This window comes from Ranitomeya imitator, chromosome 8 (genome assembly GCF_032444005.1).
Source record: "Ranitomeya imitator isolate aRanImi1 chromosome 8, aRanImi1.pri, whole genome shotgun sequence".
NCBI classification, from domain to species: Eukaryota; Metazoa; Chordata; class Amphibia; order Anura; family Dendrobatidae; genus Ranitomeya; species Ranitomeya imitator.
In genome coordinates this window covers 182,750,831-182,773,054 of record NC_091289.1, presented here as the reverse complement: position 1 = coordinate 182,773,054, position 22,224 = coordinate 182,750,831, and the positions used below count along the sequence as shown (strand labels likewise).

At 47.6% G+C, this 22,224-nt stretch overlaps 2 protein-coding genes across 2 annotated transcripts in view; both read left to right on the top strand.

The window, feature by feature from the left end:
* The window catches only part of LOC138648137 (mucin-2-like), a gene marked incomplete at its 5' end in the record, with an annotated part of 70,818 nt that overhangs the window by 10,903 nt on the left and 37,691 nt on the right, over positions 1–22,224 (top strand). The window contains 2 exons of the mRNA XM_069737642.1: positions 1,651–1,712; positions 9,577–9,740. Coding sequence (XP_069593743.1) covers positions 1,651–1,712; positions 9,577–9,740 — 226 coding nt within the window. The remainder of the gene's footprint in view (positions 1–1,650; positions 1,713–9,576; positions 9,741–22,224) is intronic.
* Positions 12,922–22,202, top strand: LOC138647443 (mucin-2-like). Its single transcript, XM_069736443.1, has 3 exons — positions 12,922–13,005; positions 16,969–18,407; positions 21,698–22,202. Exons 1-3 carry the CDS (start codon positions 12,922–12,924, stop codon positions 22,200–22,202), a joined length of 2,028 nt encoding a protein of 675 aa, XP_069592544.1.

Genomic DNA, 22,224 nt, shown 5'->3' with positions numbered 1-22,224 from the left:
TGGCGATTTATTTGCGCAATACGGTGACAAACGCAGCATGCTGCGATTTTCTACGGCCGTAGAAAGCCGTATAATACTGATCAGTTTATTACGGCAGATAGGAGCAGGGGCATAGAGAATAATTGTGCCGTATGTTTTGCGAGTTTTACGGACGTAGTTTCTGCGCTCTTACGTCCGTAAAACTCGCAAGTGTGACGCCGGCCTATGTCAGAGACACTACGGACGTCCTGAGACGTCTGGATCGATTGCACCTTGATGGATCACTGTCCTTAATACATTAGTACCCAATGGTTTAAATGAGCAACTCAGCTTTGCCTCTTTCCTGTAGTCTCAGTTTGTGTCTCTGGACTTGTTTTTAATGTTTTTGTGTGTCTTTTTATTGCTTTTACTTATATATGTGTTGCTTATTTCTTTTTATTGTTATTTATGATGGGACTTTAATAACTACTGGTGTGCTACCTCACCTTCATACTATATGAAAAGCTGCTTGATGCAGGAATTTTAAATCATCATTCAACTTTTACTTCTGAAGATTTGGACCATGTCCAGATAACATTGACTCATATTTACGCCAATATGTTTCTATTATGTATGTGGAGGGATCGATCGTTTTATTTGTCCATTTATATTTTTACTTCTCACTGCTAGTTTTTTTTGTATTGAATTAATGATTCATGGATTATTTTGTTCCTTTGTATTGTATATTAGAAATGTGTAATGCACTTATTCTTATTATGCACAGCACTATGCACTTTATATTGTTAAATCTTAATGGTGTGACAACGCCTTCTTATACTTTGTAGTACACTCACTATTTTGATCTGATTCCTCCGCTTTGGACTTGTGCGCATGCCTGTGACACTTGCGGTCCGGAGCATCGCTGCTGGCGCCATACGAGTGACGCGTGCGGGTCACAGTTGCCATGGTTATGGCTCCCTGATCCCTTGTGATGCTCAGGAAGCTGAGCGGTGATGTAAGATCCGGCGCTCGCGTCGCGTGCGCATGCGCCGTGGTATTGGCCCGTCTGTACGGCCCCCCGAAGAAGCCTACGCGAAACGCGCATAGGGGCTGGTATTCCACTTCCACACTACAACCATGAGGGGTGAGGATCAGTCTTATACATTTGTGTGCGATTAAATGTCTGTTGGGACATATAGTGCCTGTTATTATACGGCTTATACACTTTAAGAATCTGGTACCTTGGATCGGACTTTTTGATATTAGTGTGGAGCTGTGGATGTGTTACCTGTGTCCTTCGCTTTTGAAGTTACCCTGAAATGATTATATGCTTTTTACATTTTTGTACATGGTGAATTTAATATTTCATTTCATTTTGTTATTGAATAAATATTACATTTTATCATCAAAAAAGACAGTAGTTTTGACTCCATTGTTCTAATTCTACATGATGTTGGGAGTTTCTGTCATGGTCTATATTGAATAATTTTGTTGCTCTGATCTATATAATTATATGATATGAGCAGATGTAATATTTGTGCCGTTTCCTCCATCACCTGTCACCTCAGTAAGATCTATAGAGTATAACCTGCATCAGAACACACAGGATCTTATAACACAGGATGATGGAGGTGATTCCGCGATCACATTACTGGAGATCTCACTCTTTTTTCCTCTGATCTTATTCTACAGATGCTGGATTTTTTAAGTCAATTTTTCAGTGCAATTGTGGATATAATCAACATAAGATTTTCGTAAGTACTTGTATGATAACAATGACACGGTGATATGAGTGTGACACAGTAATAATTAGTATTAAGCTGCAGCTTTATACAACTTCATAAGGGAAAGGACGTGACACTTGTAGAATGCGGTGAATGACCAGGAAGGTTGACAAAGATTCCTACTCATAGCCATCAGAATGCCTGACCATGGCTGCAACTTCCTATCCGCAGGTAATGTGCGGCTCTGCAGTACAAAACTGTAGGAATATTCATGGGAAAATGTCATAAATATGGCTGCGGTGGTGTTCTGGGGCGTGGCTATGTAACGGAGGAGGGAAGACGTGCCTCGTGAGAGCTCCGGCCATCCTGATAATATCCTGCCATTAAGACCCCCTTATTTGCCAGCGGTATCGGCTGGCACTGGCGCCTGGGACCCCCGGGAGTCAGGTGACCTCCCCAAAAGGCTGCAGTAAGGACCCGGGACTTGGAATCCGTGAGTGGTCTGGGCGGACGGAGGGTACCTGTGCAGCGGCGGCCATCTTGGAACACGCGCTCCGGCGGGACAAGACGCGGCACTGGCCTCTTCTGACACCCGGCTTCTCTTCTGGTGGACTCGGTGGGGCTGCGCTCTTCGGCGGTGAACGCTGTGTGGCATAGGAGTGCAGGGGCTGAGAGCTCCGGGACGGGCGGCAGTGGCTGCAGGGGACGGCGGCCATTACCAGTGCGCACTCCCTGACAGTGAGGGGAGAGGCGCTCTTCATTACTTTAACGGTGCTGCTCAAGAGGTGAACAGATAACCCGGGATATACAGGGGCGACGTGGTGTGTGTGCCCTGAAAGATTGGGCCCCACGCCCCCCCTGCCAGATAGACATCTCTTTTATTGGCGCCATAACTTTGGAGGGATTAACCCCCTCCCTGCTGGTCCTCCTGTGGTGGCTGTGGGCCTGTCCTGATATATAACACCTCAGGCTACATTTAATACTTTTTACAACTCTCCTTACGCCAGCTGCTTGTTTTGTGGCCCTTTTTTCTCCAAAAAAAAAAAAAAAACAGCCCTATATCCTGTGCCCGCTGACTTGTGTGGCTCCTTCTGCTGCCCACCATGTATCACTCCAAAGGGGCAGGGGCTGCTGAGAAATTGAGGAAATACTCCAGGGAGGATCCCCCTGATAATGTACGTACTCTCAGGAATAATTCTACGCCGGCCCAGCGTAAAAATCGCCCCTCCGATGATACTGAGGAGGGAGAGCAAGAAGAGGAACTGACCCTTAAGCAAGCATCTGAGCAATTAATGCAGGCTATATCCCTCACTAGATCGTCCCTTACTGAAAAGATAGAGGACGTGCACACTGAAGTGGGTCGTCTGCGGCATGATATGCAGGCCATGAGAGGACGTATTTCAGAGGTTGAAACACGAGTGTCCCATGTGGAGGATACTATCACCCCTATGGAGACTACTCTGAAAAAGGTCGCCGGTTCCATAAACGCCTGGAAACAAAAGGCAGATGACCTGGAGAATAGGCTGCGCCGCAATAACATTCGAATTATTGGCCTGCCAGAGCGCTCGGAGGGTCAGCAACCTGAACAATTTTTGGAAGACTGGCTTAAAACCTCTCTGGGAAATGGATTCTCCTCAACATTCTCGGTGGAGAGGGCCCATAGGGTCCCAGCGAGACCTCTCCCCCCTGGAACTCCGCCTAGACCTTTTTTGGCGCGCCTCCTCAACTGCAGGGATAGGGATGCTATTCTCCGCTTGGCGCGACAGAAGGGTCCTATTAAATTCAACAATGCTACCATATCAATTTTCCCGGATTTCTCAATGGAGCTTCAGAAGCAGCGGGCGCGATTTATGGAAATTAAGAAACAACTACGGGATAAAAATATTATCTACGCCATGCTTTATCCTGCTCGACTACGTATTGTCCATGATGGCTCCTCCTTATTCTTTACGGACCCGGCGGAGGTCACTGAATGGTTGCGGTCCTACAAGGTGTCCACTGTAAATGACTCCTAATCGGCTTCTTCTGTCCAATGGCAATATGGGGGGAAAAAGGAGCTCTCCGTGTGGGTGCTGAGCTTATTAATAATACCGGACGCTGGAGTCAGTGAGGGTATCCCCTTTTCTATTTGATCACAGGAGTGCAGGATTGTACTTCTCTACTGTTAAAGTTACATTATGTTGGGTTGTTGTTTTTTGTATTAGTTTTGATTGTTCAATGTGTATGGTTGCCGCTAACACTATTTTTAAGCCTTGTTTGGTGCCTCTGAACCGGACCCGAGTACTACTTCACATCTTCCTTTCTTTTAAGTATCAATATGGGATCTGAGATCATATTTATGACCTGGAATATACGAGGTATCAAAACCCCCCGGAAGAAAATTAAAGTATTCTCGCAGATTAGACGGTATCGCCCACACATTGTGGCACTGGTGGAGACACATCTGACTAGAGACACAGCTCGATATACAAAAAAACCGTGGGTGCAGTGGTCTCTTCACGCATTCCACACCAGCTACTCGAGAGGGGTGTCTCTGTTAATACATAGAGATGTTAGATGGGAGGCCAGGGAGGCACGGCGGGATCCGGAGGGTCGCTTTGTCTTTGTGCATGCATTTATCAACTCGCGAGAATATGTGATATTATGTATCTATAATCCCCCTGCCCCCGCTGGTACTTCGATCCTTCGTATGGCATTGGGTTTCTCCTTAAATTATCCTGATGCTAGTGTTATTTGTATGGGAGATTTTAACCTAGTCATGGATGGGTCCCTGGACAGATTGAGATTAGATGACGCGACAATTGGGGATCCCCGGTCTTGGCCCCCCTCCCAACTGGCGTTGTTTATGGATGGTAGTGGATGGCTGGATTTGTGGAGAGTGCATCACCCAGAGACTAAAGGATATACCTGCCACTCATCCACTAGGCAATCTTTATCTCGCATAGATTACATATTCGGTTCTAGTAATTTGGCACTGTGGGTGGATGGTGTTGAGCATGGCAGTAGAGGGATTTCGGACCACAGTCCGGTTATCCTCAAACTTAAATATGGCCAATCATATAATAATATGCCCTGGAAGTTGAACCCCTTTTGGTTAAAATTAATGGACTCTAATGATAGAACGGTTGACCAGCTGAATTGTTTTAATTCAACTCACCCGGAACCCCAAAATCTTGGCTTGTTCTGGGATACTCTAAAAGCCTATTTAAGGGGGTGTTTGTCCTCCACAATTTCCTACATTAAAAGGGTGACGGCGAGGGAAGATGATGAGATAGAGCAGCGGCTGAAAGACTCGGAGGCTGCCTATATATCTAGTCAAACTAGTGGTAACAGGGCTGAGTGGCTTGCTTCTCAGAGGTTATATGTTCAACATGCGGACACCAAGTCAAAACGCAAATTATTCTTTACCCGTCAATCCTACTTCGAGCTAGGGAACCAGGCTAGCACACTCCTTGCCTTCTTAGTACGCCAACATAGTACCTCCAATACTATACTACAAATCCGCACACTCGATGGCACATTGGTGTCCTCCACGGATAAGATACTTCAGTGTTTTCATGATTACTATGAGACGCTGTATAAATCTGGTAGTGGTCTTGATGTCTTTGAGTGTCTGGATTATCTATCAGATATAGTGTTTCCTTTGTTGAGTCCAACCCAGCGGGCCTATATGGACGCTGAATTTACCATGGAGGAAGTAGAACATGCTATGGCGGATATGGCCACTGGGAAGGCCCCTGGGCCGGATGGGTTTCCTATTGAGTTTTACAAGAAATACTGTGATCAACTGGCACCACTCTTATTGAAGGTACTTCGGGAAATATGGGAGGGAGGACCTGTGCCCGAAACATTTTATGATGCAAATATTGTTATGCTCAGGAAAGAGGGGAAGGATCCTCTGGAATGTGGGTCATATCGTCCTATATCGTTGGTAAATGTGGATTATAAAATCTTTACTAAAATTCTGGCTACTAGACTGAACGCAATCATATTAGACCTTATACACCCTGACCAGACTGGCTTCATGCCGGGAAAAAGCACCTCCATCAATATTAGACGGGTTCAATCAGTGATTCAGTATAGCTCCCTAGAAACAGATAATAACTGGGCACTAGCATCGTTAGATACAGCCAAGGCTTTCGACTCTCTCGAATGGCCCTTTCTATCTGCATGTCTGAGGAAATACGGTTTTGGGGACAAATTTCTAAGAGGGATAGATATACTATATAGGAAGCCCAGGGCACGTATAGTTGTGAATAATACCATTTCTGAGCCCTTTTCCCTTTATAGGGGAACTCGCCAGGGATGTCCTTTATCCCCGGCCCTCTTCGCCTTGGCAATAGAGGCCTTGGCAATACGCATAAGAACCTTTGATGGTATTAAGGGAATAAATATTGCGGATCGAGTGGATACCATCGGTCTCTATGCTGACGATATGGTGATATTTATGGACAAAGTAGAGGAAACGTTACCACAGGTGATTGCGACTATAGATAAGTTCAGTAAATTTTCAGGGCTATATATAAACTGGGATAAATCTGCCTTGTTCCCTCTCTCACATACCCAGGCACCCTGCCTCGAAACTCTCTCGCCGCTCCCCATTGTATCCAGTTTCAAATATTTAGGTATTCACATGTCCAAATACAGTCAATTAGATCTACAACTTAATATCTACCCACTATTAGATTTGGTTAGAATTAAATTTACAACCTGGAACAAACTCCCGCTCTCGGTTGCCGGCCGAATTAATCTAATTAAAATGATACTGCTCCCTAAGCTTAACTATTGCCTTCAACATAGTGCCGTGCCCATACCCAAACACTTCTTCGCAAGGTTAAACTCCCTGGTTACATCCTTTATATGGGGGAAAACTAGGCCCAAACTTAAATTGTCGACATTACAGAGGCCGAAGCAGGGGGGTGGGGCGGCTTTGCCAGATTTCTACTTATATTATCTCGCCGGCCAGGCCAAGGCGATAAATAAATGGATGCCTAATAATTCCCTGCCTAACTCGGAGAGTCATTTGCTCCATGGTGCCCGGGCTGATTGTCCACTGGGGTTTCTAGAACTAGAGAAAGTTAATGCCCCCTGTTTGCTACAGTTGCACCGGCTGGCACGATCAATATGGAGACAAATTAAAAAAGTTACTGGATTTGTAGATGTAGTGGCTGAAATGCCTCTATGGAATAATAGTTACTTTCCGGGACTGTTGAACCATCCATCCACTAATTTTTGGATCTCGCATGGTGTTCTCTCGGTGAGAGATGTATATAACCAGGGGGTCTTTGCATCCTTTGTACAATTACAGAATACCCACAGTGTTCCGAGGTCTCAGTTCTTCCGTTATTTACAGCTAAGATCAGCCTTTCAATCACATATGCGGAGTATGGGTGGGGATCGAGCTATTTCATCCTTACCTTTGATAGGTATTCTCAACTCACAGGGCCCTCAAGGACTTATTTCCTCCTTATATACTTATTTGTTGTCCATGGGAGATGGGTCTACTATAAATTCCGTCAAAGGGAAGTGGGAGGGACTTCTTCCTGATGTATCGGGAGAAGAATGGGAGGATATTTTGGAGTCCCCAACTAAAGTCTCTCCCTCAATTAATAATAAAATGACTCAATTATATATTCTGCATCAGTCTTATTTGACCCCGGTACGGCTTTTTAAAATGGGCCGCTTCCACTCGTCGGATTGCTTGAGGTGCCATTCGGGTGATGCGGATTTCATCCACATGATTTGGAAATGCCCTGTTATTCGTCAGTATTGGAGTGAGGTGACGTCTTTTTTAACATCCTTATTACTGATCCCTGTCCCACTTGAACCACTGATCTGCTTATTTGGGGTGTGGGATGCGGAAGCTTGGGATCATTGCACCGGAATATTTCTACGAGAGTCACTTTTTATGGCACGAAAGGTGTTAGCATTACGATGGATGGGTGGTTCTTGCCCGTCTCTCAGAGCCTGGGTTGATCTGGTGAATTCGATTATCCCGTATGAGCGTACACTATATCAAAATAGAGGATGCCCAGGCAAGTTTGAAAAGATTTGGGGTAGATGGAACTCCTCTTATAATACTTTATAATCCTCATTAGCTTGGCTACTATGTGGAGGTTGGGCTCGTGGTTTGGGGGGCATCACTTACGGGGTGAAATCTGTATTAATTTTCCTTTGGCGGCGCATTATTGCTATTGTTAAGTTAATGTAGTTAAATGTTGTATATTAGGTGATTTGTAAGACGTCAGTGATTTAGCATACACAGTTTGTCACTTTTGTAATACTTTTAGATATAATAATGCATGACCCCTATCTGTATTTCATACTGTTACTAATAATGACAAATGCAAACGTGTGTATTGTGCAGTTTATTCTGGAATTAATAAACGAATTTAAAAAAAAAATATGGCTGCGGTGATATCTCATCAGGAGAATGACGGGTGTAGGAGGGACACAAAAAACAAAGTTGGTTCTAGCCTCCCATTATTATATGGTGTGTGCAGGAGCTGCACATGTGTGACTGCAATGTAATAGCAAACAGTCACAAAAGATGTAACAGCAAATGATATTTGCCAAACTGCCACAACAAGACGACCTGTTCCGATAGGACCCTATACTAAACGGACACTTGTCCCGGGGAGGAATCCAAGACAGAGGCAGTCACAAACCCAAAATGTGCAATGTAAGAAAGAAAGTTACTTATCACCTCCTGAGTAAAATAAGTGTCAAATGCAAATCTGCAGAGACTTCATTGCAAAAGATAAAGAGGCAGAATTATCAATATTAATTTTAACATAAATGTAAAGTATTGAGGTGAAACTGTCACACATACACCAAAAAGTATAATTGTCTGTACTCCCAATACAAACCTACCTAACTACAGAGCTGGCATCGCAATAGGAAATGCAAGATAGGCCGCCCCGCTCATTGCCATCTCTCCTTAGGGAAGGTACTCTACATTACTAGTGTCCCTCTTATTGAAGCAGTTACAAAGCAGAGCAATCCAGTGATGGTATAAGTCATCCATCATACCAGACATCATAAAGAGACATCACCTTCTAGCAACAGATATATGGGGACAATCTTGTATAACATTGTGAGATGATCACAGTAAGGTCACGGTCACACGTTCAGTATTTGGTCAGTATTTTACATCAGTATTTGTGAGCCAAAACCAGGAGTGGGTGAAAAATACAGAAGTGGTGACTTGTTTCCATTATACTTTTCCTCTGATTGCTCTACTCCTGGTTTTGGCTTACAAATACTGATGTAAAATACTGACCAAATACTAATAGTGTGAATGTGGTCTAAAAGATCATGAGATTTAGTTCAAAAGAGGGCTGTCATTCTTATATGATGAAAAAATATACATAAAGAATGTAAAATGTTCATTCCCCTTTGCTACCAATACATATCACCTCTAACAGCTTGAGAGCGTTTCCCGTTTTAGATAGCCGATCATCAAGAGTGAAGTAGGATATCACAAAATATTGATGATGCCACTTTATCTTTTTTCTGTTAGCCAATCAGCACCTATTATCCGGCTTACTCTGTGCCAAAAACTTGACTCAAGATTGTGAGCATATTTTTTGAAGCACAGAGCTGCACTAAGAACACATCCCGATTCCAGCCAGACCAGGCTTCCTTATCGATCAAGAAAATAAACGTATTTACAACACAATAAATGTGATGAAAATAAAAAAGAGTGTTTCTTAGTGAAAAGTGATCCAGAATTCAGCTGCATTTTATAATAAATCTTTCCTACAGATTTCAGTACAGAAGAGACTTCCCCATGAAATTATTCTCACCATCAACATCCCCAATTCTGCTGTTAGACACAATATACTGAATATTGCAGAAGTTTTAACCTGATTTTTTTGGCTCCTTCCTGCAGGAGAGGTTCTTTAATCACCTCCATGGATACAGTTTCTAAAAGTCCTGGAGATACTCCTACCTCCGAACAGATGGTTGAAGCAGTGAGTGAAGGACTGAAAAACTCCTCAACGCCGAATAATTTTGAAGGTTTACAGTTTGATCCTCAGAGCATTCAATCTAGAGGTAAATGTACACTGAGATTATTCTGGACTATATAATAGTCACCCAACCTTCCATAAGTAAAAATATTATTCACAAACAGAGCAATATTATTTAAAAGTAAATTATTGATGGCAAGAAAAAAAAAATTCTCCAGCACTTTTATTATAGAATAATAATGTATCTTTTTAATGTCTATAACTATTATGTGTTTCGGAGACTCCTAAATAGTTGTGGGTTCTCACGGCTCAATATGAGAACGTTCCCCCTCCTGTCTATCACTGACTCTCAGGTGTTTGGTCAGGGAATTAGTTTGGTGAGTGTCTACACTTAGATCAGGACGTGATCTTCATAAGATTTAGGAGATGTAGAGGTGCAGGGCTCATGGACCTCTCCCTCTATCACAAAACGTCCTTATGTATTTACATGTTGGGTTTCATTTATAATAAACAATGAGCCCCGTTCCCTAAAAAAACATATAGGTGACCTCTATCAAAAAATGAACCTTGTAATGAGTCGTGTCCAATAAGCTACCTGTCAGTGAAACACTGTCAAGTCACAAAATGCACTGTACTACATAAGTTGTATAGTGAATAATCAATGTGATCAAAGTATTGTATTTCATGCAGTATGTAATGGATGGATGCCCTCAATTACATAAAGATTGGTAAACATTTTTAATCTAGGTTTTATCCCATTTTTCTACTAAAATGTTGTTTTAGCCCCTAATTTTCAATATTTGCAATAAGTAGTAATAACAAATCAATCCCACAATGTAATATAAACTTTTTCCCAAGTGCAATAATAGCATGTTTTATCGCCATACAAAGGTGCACAAGCCAACATTATTCTTCAGGTGAGAACGATCAGAGCAATACCAGATTTAGGCTATGTGCACACGTTGTGGATTAGGCTTAGGAATTTCTGGTGCGGATTCTGCCTCTCCTGGCAAAAAACGCACCTGCGGATTTGTCACTTTTTTTGTGCGGTTGTGCATCGTTTTTTGTGCGTTTTTGCTGCCGTTTTCTTGCGGATTTGCTGCGGTTTTTACCCCTGCAGTTTTTTATAATGGAATGGGTACAAAAACGCTGCAGATTCACAAAAAAGAAGTGACATGCTACTTCTTTTAATCCGCAGCGTTTCCGCAGCAGATTTTCCGCAAAGTGTGCACAAGATTTTTTTTTCTCATTGATTTACATTGTACTGTAAATCAATTGCGGATCTGCAGCGTTTCTGCACCTCAAAAAACGCTGCGGATCCGCAGAGAATCCGCAACGTGTGCACATACCCTTATAAAAGTTTTTGTTTTGCTTCTTTTGCACACTATAATTTTTTTTTTTAAAGAAAGGTTTCAGATTAGCATCCTCATATTTGGAGACCTATACATTTTTTTTTTGCTAATGTGCTTTTTGAAGGTTTGTGTTTTTACTGGATGAGTTGAAGTTTTCAGCGCAGGTTTTTACTTATTCAATCTTCTCTACAGTATTTACCATATGGGTTATATAATGGGGCAGTTTTAAATCAAAACATTCCAAACACAGTGATACTATTTAGTGTTTTTTTGTACATAAAAAAGCATTTTTAAACCCTTAGTTACGGAGTCAATTTGCAGCTTAATGACAGGCCAATTTTTAAAATTCTGACCACTGTCGCTTTATGAGGTTACAACTCTAGGACACTTTAACGGATCCTGCTGATTCTGAGATTTTTTTTGGTGACATATTTTACTTCATGTTAGTGGCAAACTGTATTCGATATTACTTGCGTTTATTTATGAAAAAAACTGAAAATTACAAAATTGTATTTTTTTTGCCATATTTCTAACTTTCAATTTTTATGCCCTTAAATCAGATAGATATGTCACACAAACTAGTTAATAAATAACATTTCCCACATGTCTACTTTACATCATCACAATTTTGGAAACAAATTTTTTTTTGTTAGGCTGGTTTCACACGTCAGTGGCTCCAGTACGTGAGGTGACAGTTTCCTCACGTACCGGAGACACTGACTCACGTAGACACATTAAAATCAATGTGTCTCTGCACATGTCAGCGTGTTTTCAATGACCGTGTGTCCGTTTGAAAAACACGGAGACATGTCAGTGTTTGTGGGAACGCATAGATCACACGGACCCATTAAAGTCAATGGGTCCGTGTAAAACACGTAAAACACGTACCGCACACGGATGCTGTCCGTGTGCAGTCCGTGTGCCGTGCAGGAGACAGCGCTACTGTAAGCGCTGTCCCCCAGCTTGTGGTGCTGAAGCCCCATTAATCTCTTCTCTCCAGCAGCGTTCACTGGAGAGAAGGAATGAAAAATCATTTTTTATTTTTTTTGTTGTTAAAATAAAGTTCCCGGTAATCTCCCCCCTCCCTCCCCCTGTGCACCCGCGCGCTGGCATTAAAATACTTACCCAGCTCCCCCGATGCTTCCTCTCAGCGTCGCAGCTCTTCCTGTATGAGCGGTCACGTGGTGCCGCACATTACAGTGATGAATATGCGGATCCACCTCCCATAGGGGTGGAGCCGCATATTCATCACTGTAATAAGTGGCACCACGTGACCGCTTATACAGGAAGAGCTGCGACGCTGAGAGGAAGCATTGAGGGAGCTGGGTAAGTATTTGAATGCACGGGTGGGCGCACAGGGGGAGGGAGGGGGGAGATTACCGGGAACTTTATTTTAACAACAAAATTTTTTTTTTTTAATTATTTTTCATTCCTTCTCTGCCGCACGTGTGCCACACTGATGTGCCACGTGAGCACACGGACACAAGGATATGGATAACTCCGGTACCGATGTTTCTGGTACCGGAATTATCTGGATGTGTGGGACAGGCCTAATACAGTGATGTAGCAGCTACACAGAGCAAACTTTAGCCGAACTAACTCTGTCACTGTAAAATCCCAACTAAAACTCAATAATGAATAGTGCCATAATGGAATTTTTTAGGGTATGTGCACACGTTGCAGATGCCATTGCGGATTTTTCCTCACGGATTCAAAATCCGCAGGTAAAACGCCCTGTGTTTTACCTGTGGATTCACCGAGGATTTAGTGCAGTTTTTGTGCGGATTTCACCTCCCTTATTTCACCTGCGGATTCCTATTAAGGAATAGGTGTAAAACGCTATGGAATCCGCACAAAGAATTGACATGCTGCAGAAGATAAACCGCAGCAATTCTACGCGGAATTTTCCGCAGCATGTGCACAGGGGATTTGGTTTTCCATAGGTTTTTATGCTACTGTAAAATGATGGAAAACAGCTGCGAATCCGCTGCGGACCAGGTCAGTAACTGGTGAGTAACTCTAGGATTCATCTGTATAAGGCCGGCCTCACACTCAGCGTATAAAAATACGGTCCGTAATTTAAGGCCGTAATACGCAGAAAAGTCCCCAAAATAGTGGTCCATATCTCATCCGTAGGCAGGGTGTGTCAGCGTATTTTGCACATGGAATCCTCCATATGTAATCTGTATGGCATCCGTACTGCACGATTTTCTCGCAGGCTTGCGACATACGGACATACAATGGATCCATGTTCTCAAAAAATCGTAAAAACATATATATATATATATATATATATATATATATACAGTATATATGTCAGTGAGACACACACATATTAATATATATATATACATATATATATATATATATATATATATATATTAATATATCATACAGCGCTAGATAGCTTAAAAGCAGGTAATTCAATTGCCGGCTTTTCCTATCTCCTTCTCAAACCCGACATGATATGAGACATGGTTTACATACAGTAAACCATCTCATATCCCTTTTTTTGGCATATTCCACACTACTAATGTTAGTAGTGTGTATGTGCAAAATTTGGGCGCTCTAGCTATTAATTTAAAGGATTAAATCGCGGAAAAAATTGGCGTGGGCTACCGCGCAATTTTCTCCGCCAGAATGGTAAAGCCAGTGACTGAGGGCAGATATTAATAGCCGGAGAGGGTCTACGGTTATTGCCCCCCCCCTGGCTAAAAACATCAATTTTTTCCGCGATTTATCCCTTTAAATTAATAGAATTACCGGCTTCTAAGCTATCTAGCGCTGTATGAAATCTTAATATATATATATATATATATTCATATATGTGTCTCACTGACATACATACACACATATATATATATATATATATATATATATATATATATATATATATATATATATATATATATATATATACATACCCCTATACTATGTTTAGACATTTATTTTAGCTATTCTATTCTAACCGGTCAGTGTGATTTTACTGTACACCGCACTGAATTGCCGGCTTTTCGCTAGAACACCGCTGCGTATTTCTCGCAAGTCACACTGTTGGTCCGTGTATAATCTGTATTTTTCTGGCCCCCATAGACTTTCATTGGCGTATTTTTTGCGCAATACGGTGACAAACGCAGCATGCTGAGTTTTTCTACGGCCGTAGAACACCGTATAATACGGATCAGTAAAATACGGCTGATAGGAGCAGGGGCATAGAGAAGCATTGTACCGTATGCAATCCGTATTTTCAGCACCTCTCTTACGTCCGTAAAACACGCTAGTGTGAGGCCGGCCTAATTCTCTCTATAATCCAGGATGAGATTCATGGAGATTTTATAGTGAGATCCACAAAAAACAAAAGGAGCAAAACAGTTTGTACATGTCAATATTTCTATTTTTGCAGAAGAAACAATACCCACGATGGAACCGAGCACAGAACAAACTAACACAGGACCAGCAACCACTACCACACAGCCTCCCACTACCACACAGCCTCCCACTACCACTCAACCTCCCACTACCACACAGCCTCCCACTACCACACAACCTCCCACTACCACACAGCCTCCCACTACCACACAGCCTCCCACTACCACACAGCCTCCCACTACCACAGGACCAGAAAACACTACCATACGACCTCCCACTACGACACAGCCTCCCACTACCACACAGGCTCCCACTACCACACAGCCTCCCACTACCACAGGACCAGAAAACACTACCATACGACCACCCACTACCACACAGGCTCCCACTACCACACAGGCTCCCACTACCACACAGCCTCCCACTACCACAGAGCCTGCAACTACCACACAGCCTCCCACTACCACACAGCCTCCCACTACCACAGGACCAGAAAACACTACCATACGACCTCCCACTACCACACAGGCTCCCACTACCACACAGCCTACCACTACAACACAGCCTCCCACTACCACACAGCCTCCAACTACCACACGGCCTCGAACTACCACACGGCCTCCCACTACCACACGGCCTCCCACTACCACATGGCCTCCCACAACCACACGGCTCCCCACTACCACACAGCCTCCCACTACCACACAGCCTCCAACTACCACAGAGGCTCCCACTACCACACAGCCTCTCACTACCACAGAGGCTCCCACTACCACAAAGCCAATAATTACCGAACAGCCTCCCACTACCACACAGGCTCCCATTACCACACAGCCTCTAACTACTACACAGCCTCCCACTACAACAGAGCCTGCAACTACCACACAGCCTCCCACTACCACAGAGACTCCCACAACCACAGAGCCTCCCACAACCACAGAGGCTCCCACTACCACAGAGGCTCCAAATACCACACGACCTCCCACTACCACAGGGGTTCCCACTACCACCCAGCCTCCAACTACCACACAGCCTCCCACTACCACAGAGACTCCCACAACCACAGAGCCTCCCACAACCACAGAGGCTCCCACTACCACAGAGGCTCCCACTACCACAGAGGCTCCAACTACCACAGAGGCTCCAACTACCACACAGCCTCCAACTACCACACAGCCTCCAAATACCACACAGCCTCCCACTACCACAGAGCCTGCAACTACCACACAGCCTCCCACTACCACAGAGACTCCCACAACCACAGAGCCTCCCACAACCACAGAGGCTCCCACTACCACAGAGGCTCCCACTACCAAACAGGCTCCCACTACCACACGACCTCCCACTACCACAGGGGCTCCCACTACCATCCAGCCTCCAACTACCAAACAGCCTCCCACTACCACAGAGCCTCCCACAACCACAGAGCCTCCCACAACCACAGAGGCTCCCACTACCACAGAGGCTCCCACTACCACAGAGGCTCCCACTACCACACAGCCTCCAACTACCACACAGCCTCTAACTACCACACAGCCTCCCACTACCACACAGCCTCCAACTACCACAGAGGCTCCCACAGAGCCAATAATTACCGAACAGCCTCCCACTGCCACACAGGCTCCCATTACCACACAGCCTCCAACTACTACACAGCCTCCCACTACCACACAGCCTCCCACTACCACACAGCCTCCCACTACCACACAGCCTCCCACTACCACAGAGCCTGCAACTACCACACAGCCTCCCACTACCACAGAGCCTGCAACTACCACAGAGACTCCCACAACCACAGAGCCTCCCACAACCACAGAGGCTCCCACTACCACAGAGGCTCCCACTACCACAGAGGCTCCCACTACCACAGAGCCTCCAACTACCACACAGCCTCCAACTACCACACAGCCTCCAACTACCACACAGCCTCCAACTACCACACAGCCTCCCACTACCACAGAGCCTGCAACTACCACACAGCCTCCCACTACCACAGAGACTCCCACAACCACAGAAACTCCCACAACCACAGAGGCTCCCACAACCACAGAGGCTCCAACTACCACACGACCTCCCACTACCACACAGCCTCCCACTACCACAGAGCCTCCAACTACCACACAGCCTCCCACTACCACAGAGGCTCCAACTACCACACAGCCTCCCACTACCACAGAGGCTCCAACTACCACAGAGCCTCCAACTACCACAGAGGCTCCCACTACCACACAGCCTCCCACTACCACAGAGCCTCCAACTACCACACAGCCTCCCACTACCACAGAGGCTCCAACTACCACACAGCCTCCCACTACCACACAGCCTCCCACTACCACAGAGGCTCCAACTACCACACAGCCTCCCACTACCACAGAGCCTCCCACTACCACAGAGCCTCCCACTACCACAGAGCCTCCCACTACCACACAGTCTCCTACTACCACAGAGCCTCCCACTACCACAGAGGCTCCCACTACCACACAGCCACTCACTACCACTCAGCCTCCCACTACCACTCAGCCTCCAACTACCACACAGCCTCCAACTACCACACAGTCACTCACTACCACTCAGCCTCCCACTACCACACAGCCTCCGACTACCACAGAGACTCCCACAACCACAGAGCCTCCCACAACCACAGAGGCTCCCACTACCACAGAGGCTCCCACTACCACACAGGCTCCAATTACCACACAGCCTCCAACTACCACAGAGCCTGCAACTACCACACAGCCTCCCACTACCACAGAGCCTCCAACTACCACAGAGGCTTCCACTACCACACAGCCTCTCACTACCACAGAGGCTCCCACTACCACACAGCCTCCAAGTACCACACAGCCTACCACTACCACACAGCCTCCCACTACCACAGAGCCTGCAACTACCAAACAGGCTCCAACTACCACACAGCCTCCAACTACCACACAGCCTCCAACTACCACACAGCCTCCAACTACCACACAGCCTCCAACTACCACACAGCCTACCACTACAACACAGCCTCCCACTACCACACAGCCTCCAACTACCACACAGCCTCCCACTACCACAGAGACTCCCACAACCACAGAGCCTCCCACAACCACAGAGCCTCCCACAACCACAGAGCCTCCCACTACCACACGGCCTCCCACTACCACAGAGGCTCCCACTACCACACAGCCTCTCACTACCACAGAGGCTCCCACTACCACAGAGCCAATAATTACCGAACAGCCTCCCACTACCACACAGGCTCCCATTACCACACAGCCTCCAACTACTACACAGCCTCCAACTACCACACAACCTCCCACTACTACAGAGCCTCCCACTACCACACAGCCTCTCACTACAACACAGCCTCCAACTACCACACAGCCTCCCACTACCACACAGCCTCCAACTACCATACAGCCTACCACTACCACACAGCCTACCACTACCACACAGCCTCCAACTACCACAGAGGCTCCAACTACCACACAACCTCCAACTACCACACAGCCTCCAACTACCACACAGCCTGCCACTACAACACAGCCTCCCACTACCACACAGCCTCCAACTACCACACGGCCTCCCACTACCACACGGCCTCCCACAACCACATGGCTCCCCACTACCACACGGCCTCCCACTACCACAGAGGGTCCCACTACCACACAGCCTCTCACTACCACAGAGGCTCCCACTACCACAGAGCCAATAATTACCGAACAGCCTCCCACTACCACACAGGCTCCCATTACCACACAGCCTCCAACTACTACACAGCCTCCTACTACCACACAACCTCCCACTACTACAGAGCCTCCCACTACCACACAGCCTCCCACTACAACACAGCCTTCAACTACCACACAGCCTCCATCTACCACACAGCCTCCAACTACCACAGAGCCTACCACTACCACACAGCCTACCACTACCACACCTCCTCCAACTACCACAGAAGCTCCAACAACCACACAGCCTCCAACTACCACACAGCCTCCAACTACCACACAGCCTCCCACTACCACACAGCCTCCCACTACCACACGGCCTCCCACTACCACACGGCCTCCCACTACCACACGGCCTCCAACTACCACACGGCCTCCAACTTCCACACGGCCTCCCACTACCACACAGCCTCCAACTACCACAGAGGCTCCCACTACCACACAGCCTCTCACTACCACAGAGGCTCCCACTACCACAGAGCCAGTAATTACCGAACAGCCTCCCACTACTACACAGGCTCCCATTACCACACAACCTCCAACTACTACACAGCCTCCAACTACCACACAACCTCCCACTACTACAGAGCCTCCCACTACCACACAGCCTCCCACTACAACACAGCCTCCAACTACCACACAGCCTCCAACTACCACACGGCTTCCAACTACCACACGGCTTCCAATTACCACAGGGCCTCCAACTACCACACAGCCTCCCACTACCACACAGCCTCCCACTACCACACAGCCTCCAACTACCACACAGCCTCCCACTACCACACAGCCTCCCACTACCACAGAGGCTCCCACTACCACAGAGGCTTCCACTACCACACAGCCTCCCACTACCACAGAGGCTCCCACTACCACAGAGGCTCCCACTACCACACAGCCTCCCACTATCACACAGCCTCCAACTACCACACAGCCTCCCACTACCACACAGCCTCCAACTACCATACGACCAGCAACCACTACCACACAGCCTCCCACTAAAACACAGCCTCCCACTACCACACAGCCTCCAACTACCACACGGCCTCCAACTACCACACGGCTCCCCACTACCATACTGCCTCCCACTACCACACAGGCTCCCATTACCACACAGCCTCCAACTACCACACAGCCTCCAACTACTACACAGCCTCCAACTACCACACAGCCTCCCACTACCACACAGCCTCCAACTACCACACAGCCTCCCACTACCACACAGCCTCCCACTACCTCACAGCCTCCCACTACCATACAGCCTCCAACTACCACACAGCCTCCAACTACCACACGGCTTCCAACTACCACACGGCTTCCAACTACCACACGGCCTCCAACTACCACAAAGCCTCCCACTACCACACAGCCTCCCACAACCACACAGCCTCCCACAACCACACAGCCTCCAACTACCAAACAGCCTCCAACTACCACACAGCCTCCAACTACCACAGAGGCTCCCACTACCACACAGCCTCCCACTACCACACAGCCTCCCACTACCACACAGCCTACAACTACCATAGGACCAGCAACCACTACCACACAGTCTCCCACTACAACACAGCCTCCAACTACCACACAGCCTCCAACTACCACACAGCCTCCCTCTACCACACAGCTTCCAACTACCACACAGCCTCCCACTACCACAGAGGCTCCAACTACCACACAGCCTCCCACTACCACAGAGGCTCCAACTACCACACAGTTTCCCAGTACCACAGAGCCTCCCACTACCACAGAGCCTCCCACTACCACACAGCATCCCACTACAACACAGCCTCCAACTATCACACAGCCTCCCACTACCACACAGCCTCCCACTACCACACAGCCTCCCACTACCACACAGCCTCCAACTACCACACGGCCTCCCACTACCACACGGCTCCCCACTACCACACGGCCTCCCACTACCACACGGCCTCCAACTTCCATATCGTCTCCCACTACCACACAGCCTCCAACTACCACAGAGCCTCCCACTACCACACACCCTCCAACTACCACACAGCCTCCCTCTTCCACACAGCTTCCAACTACCACACAGCCTCCCACTACCACAGGACCAGCAACCTCTACCACACAACCTCCCACTACCACACAGCCTCCAACTACCACACAGCCTCCCATTACCACTCAGCCTCCCACTACCACAGAGGCTCCCACTACCACAGAGGCTCCCACTACCACACGACCTCCCACTACCACAGGGACTCTCACTACCACACAGCCTCCAACTACCACACAGCCTCCCATTACCACTCAGCCTCCCACTACCACAGAGGCTCCCACTACCACACAGGCTCCCACTACCACAGAGGCTCCCACTACCACACAGCCTTCCACTACCACCCAGACTTCAACTACCACACAGCCTCCCACTACCACAGGACCAGCAACCACTACCACACAACCTCCCACTACCACACAGCCTCCACCTACCACACAGCCTCCCATTACCACTCAGCCTCCCACTACCACACAGGCTCCAACTACCACAGAGGCTCCCACTACCACACAGGCTCCCACTACCACACGACCTCCCACTACCACAGGGGCTCCCACTACCACCCAGCCTCCAACTACCACACAGCCTCCAGCTACCACAGGACCAGCAACCACTACCAAACAGCCTCCCAATACCACAGAGACTCCCACAACCACAGAGCCGCCCACAACCACAGAGGCTCCCACTACCACAGAGGTTCCCACTACCACAGAGGCTCCAACTACCACACAGCCTCCAACTACCACACAGCCTCCAACTACCACACAGCCTCCCACTACCACACAGGCTCCAACTACCACAGAGGCTCCAACTACCACACAGCCTCCCACTACCACAGAGCCTCCCACTGCCACACAGCCTCCCAATACCACAGAGCCTCCCACTACCACACAGCCTCCCACTACCACAGGAGCTCCCACAACCACAGAGCCTCCCACAACCACAGAGCCTCCCACTACCACACAGCCTCCCACTACCACACAGCCTCCCACTACCACACAGCATCCAACTACCACACAGTCTCCCACTACCACAGAGCCACCAACTACCACACAGCCTCCCACTACCACAGACACTCCCACTACCACACATACTCCCACTACCACACAGCCTCCCACTACCACACAGCCTCCCACTACCACAGAGGCTCCCACTACCACACAGTCTCCCACTACCACAGAGGCTCCCACTACCACAGAGGCTCCCACTATCACACAGCCTCCCACTATCACACAGCCTCTCACTACAACACAGTCTCCCACTACCACAGAGCCAACAACTACCGCACAGCCTCAAACTACCACACAGCCTTCCACTACCACAGAGGCTCCAAATACCACACAGCCTCCCACTACCACAGAGCCTCCCACTACCTCAGAGCCTCCAACTACCACACAGCCTCCCACTACCACACAGCCTCCAACTACCACACAGCCTCCCACTACCACACAGCCTCCAACTACCACACAGCCTCCCACTACCACAGAGGCTCCCACTACCACAGAGGCTCCCACTACCACACAGCCTCCCACTACCACACAGCCTCCCACTACCACACAGCCTCCCACTACCACACAGTCTCCCACTACCACAGAGCCAACAACTACCGAACAGCCTCCCACTACCACACAGGCTCCCATTACCACACATCCTCCAACTACCACACAGCCTCCCACTACAACACAGACTCTAACTACCACACGGCCTCCCACTACCACACGGCCTCCCACTACCACACGGCCTCCCACTACCAAACGGCCTCCCACTACCACACTGCCTCCCACTATCACACAGTCTTCAACTTCCACACGGCTTCCCACTACCACAAGGCCTCCAACTACCACACAGCCTCCCACTACCACAGACCTTCCAACTACCACACAGCCTCCCAATACCACAAGTCCTCCAACTACTACACAGCCTCCCACTACCACACAGCCTCTCACTACCACACAGAATCCCACTACCTCACGGCCTCCCACTACCACACGGCCTCCCACTACCACACAGCCTCCAACTTCCACAGAGCCTCTTACTACCACACAGGCTCCAACTACCACACATTCTTCAACTACTACACCGCCTCCAACTACCACTGAACCTTTAACTACCACCCAGCCT

Excerpts from the sequence above, each read along its gene's own strand:
- LOC138647443 (XM_069736443.1), top strand. The coding sequence starts at position 12,922 with ATGTGCACAGGGGATTTGGTTTTCCATAGGTTTTTATGCTACTGTAAA. Across the intron at positions 13,006-16,968 it reads GCGAATCCGCTGCGGACCAG|CCTCCGACTACCACAGAGAC; the intron begins GTCAGTAACTGG and ends ACTACCACACAG. Across the intron at positions 18,408-21,697 it reads CAGCCTCCCACTACCACACG|AGCCAACAACTACCGAACAG; the intron begins GCCTCCCACTAC and ends CCACTACCACAG.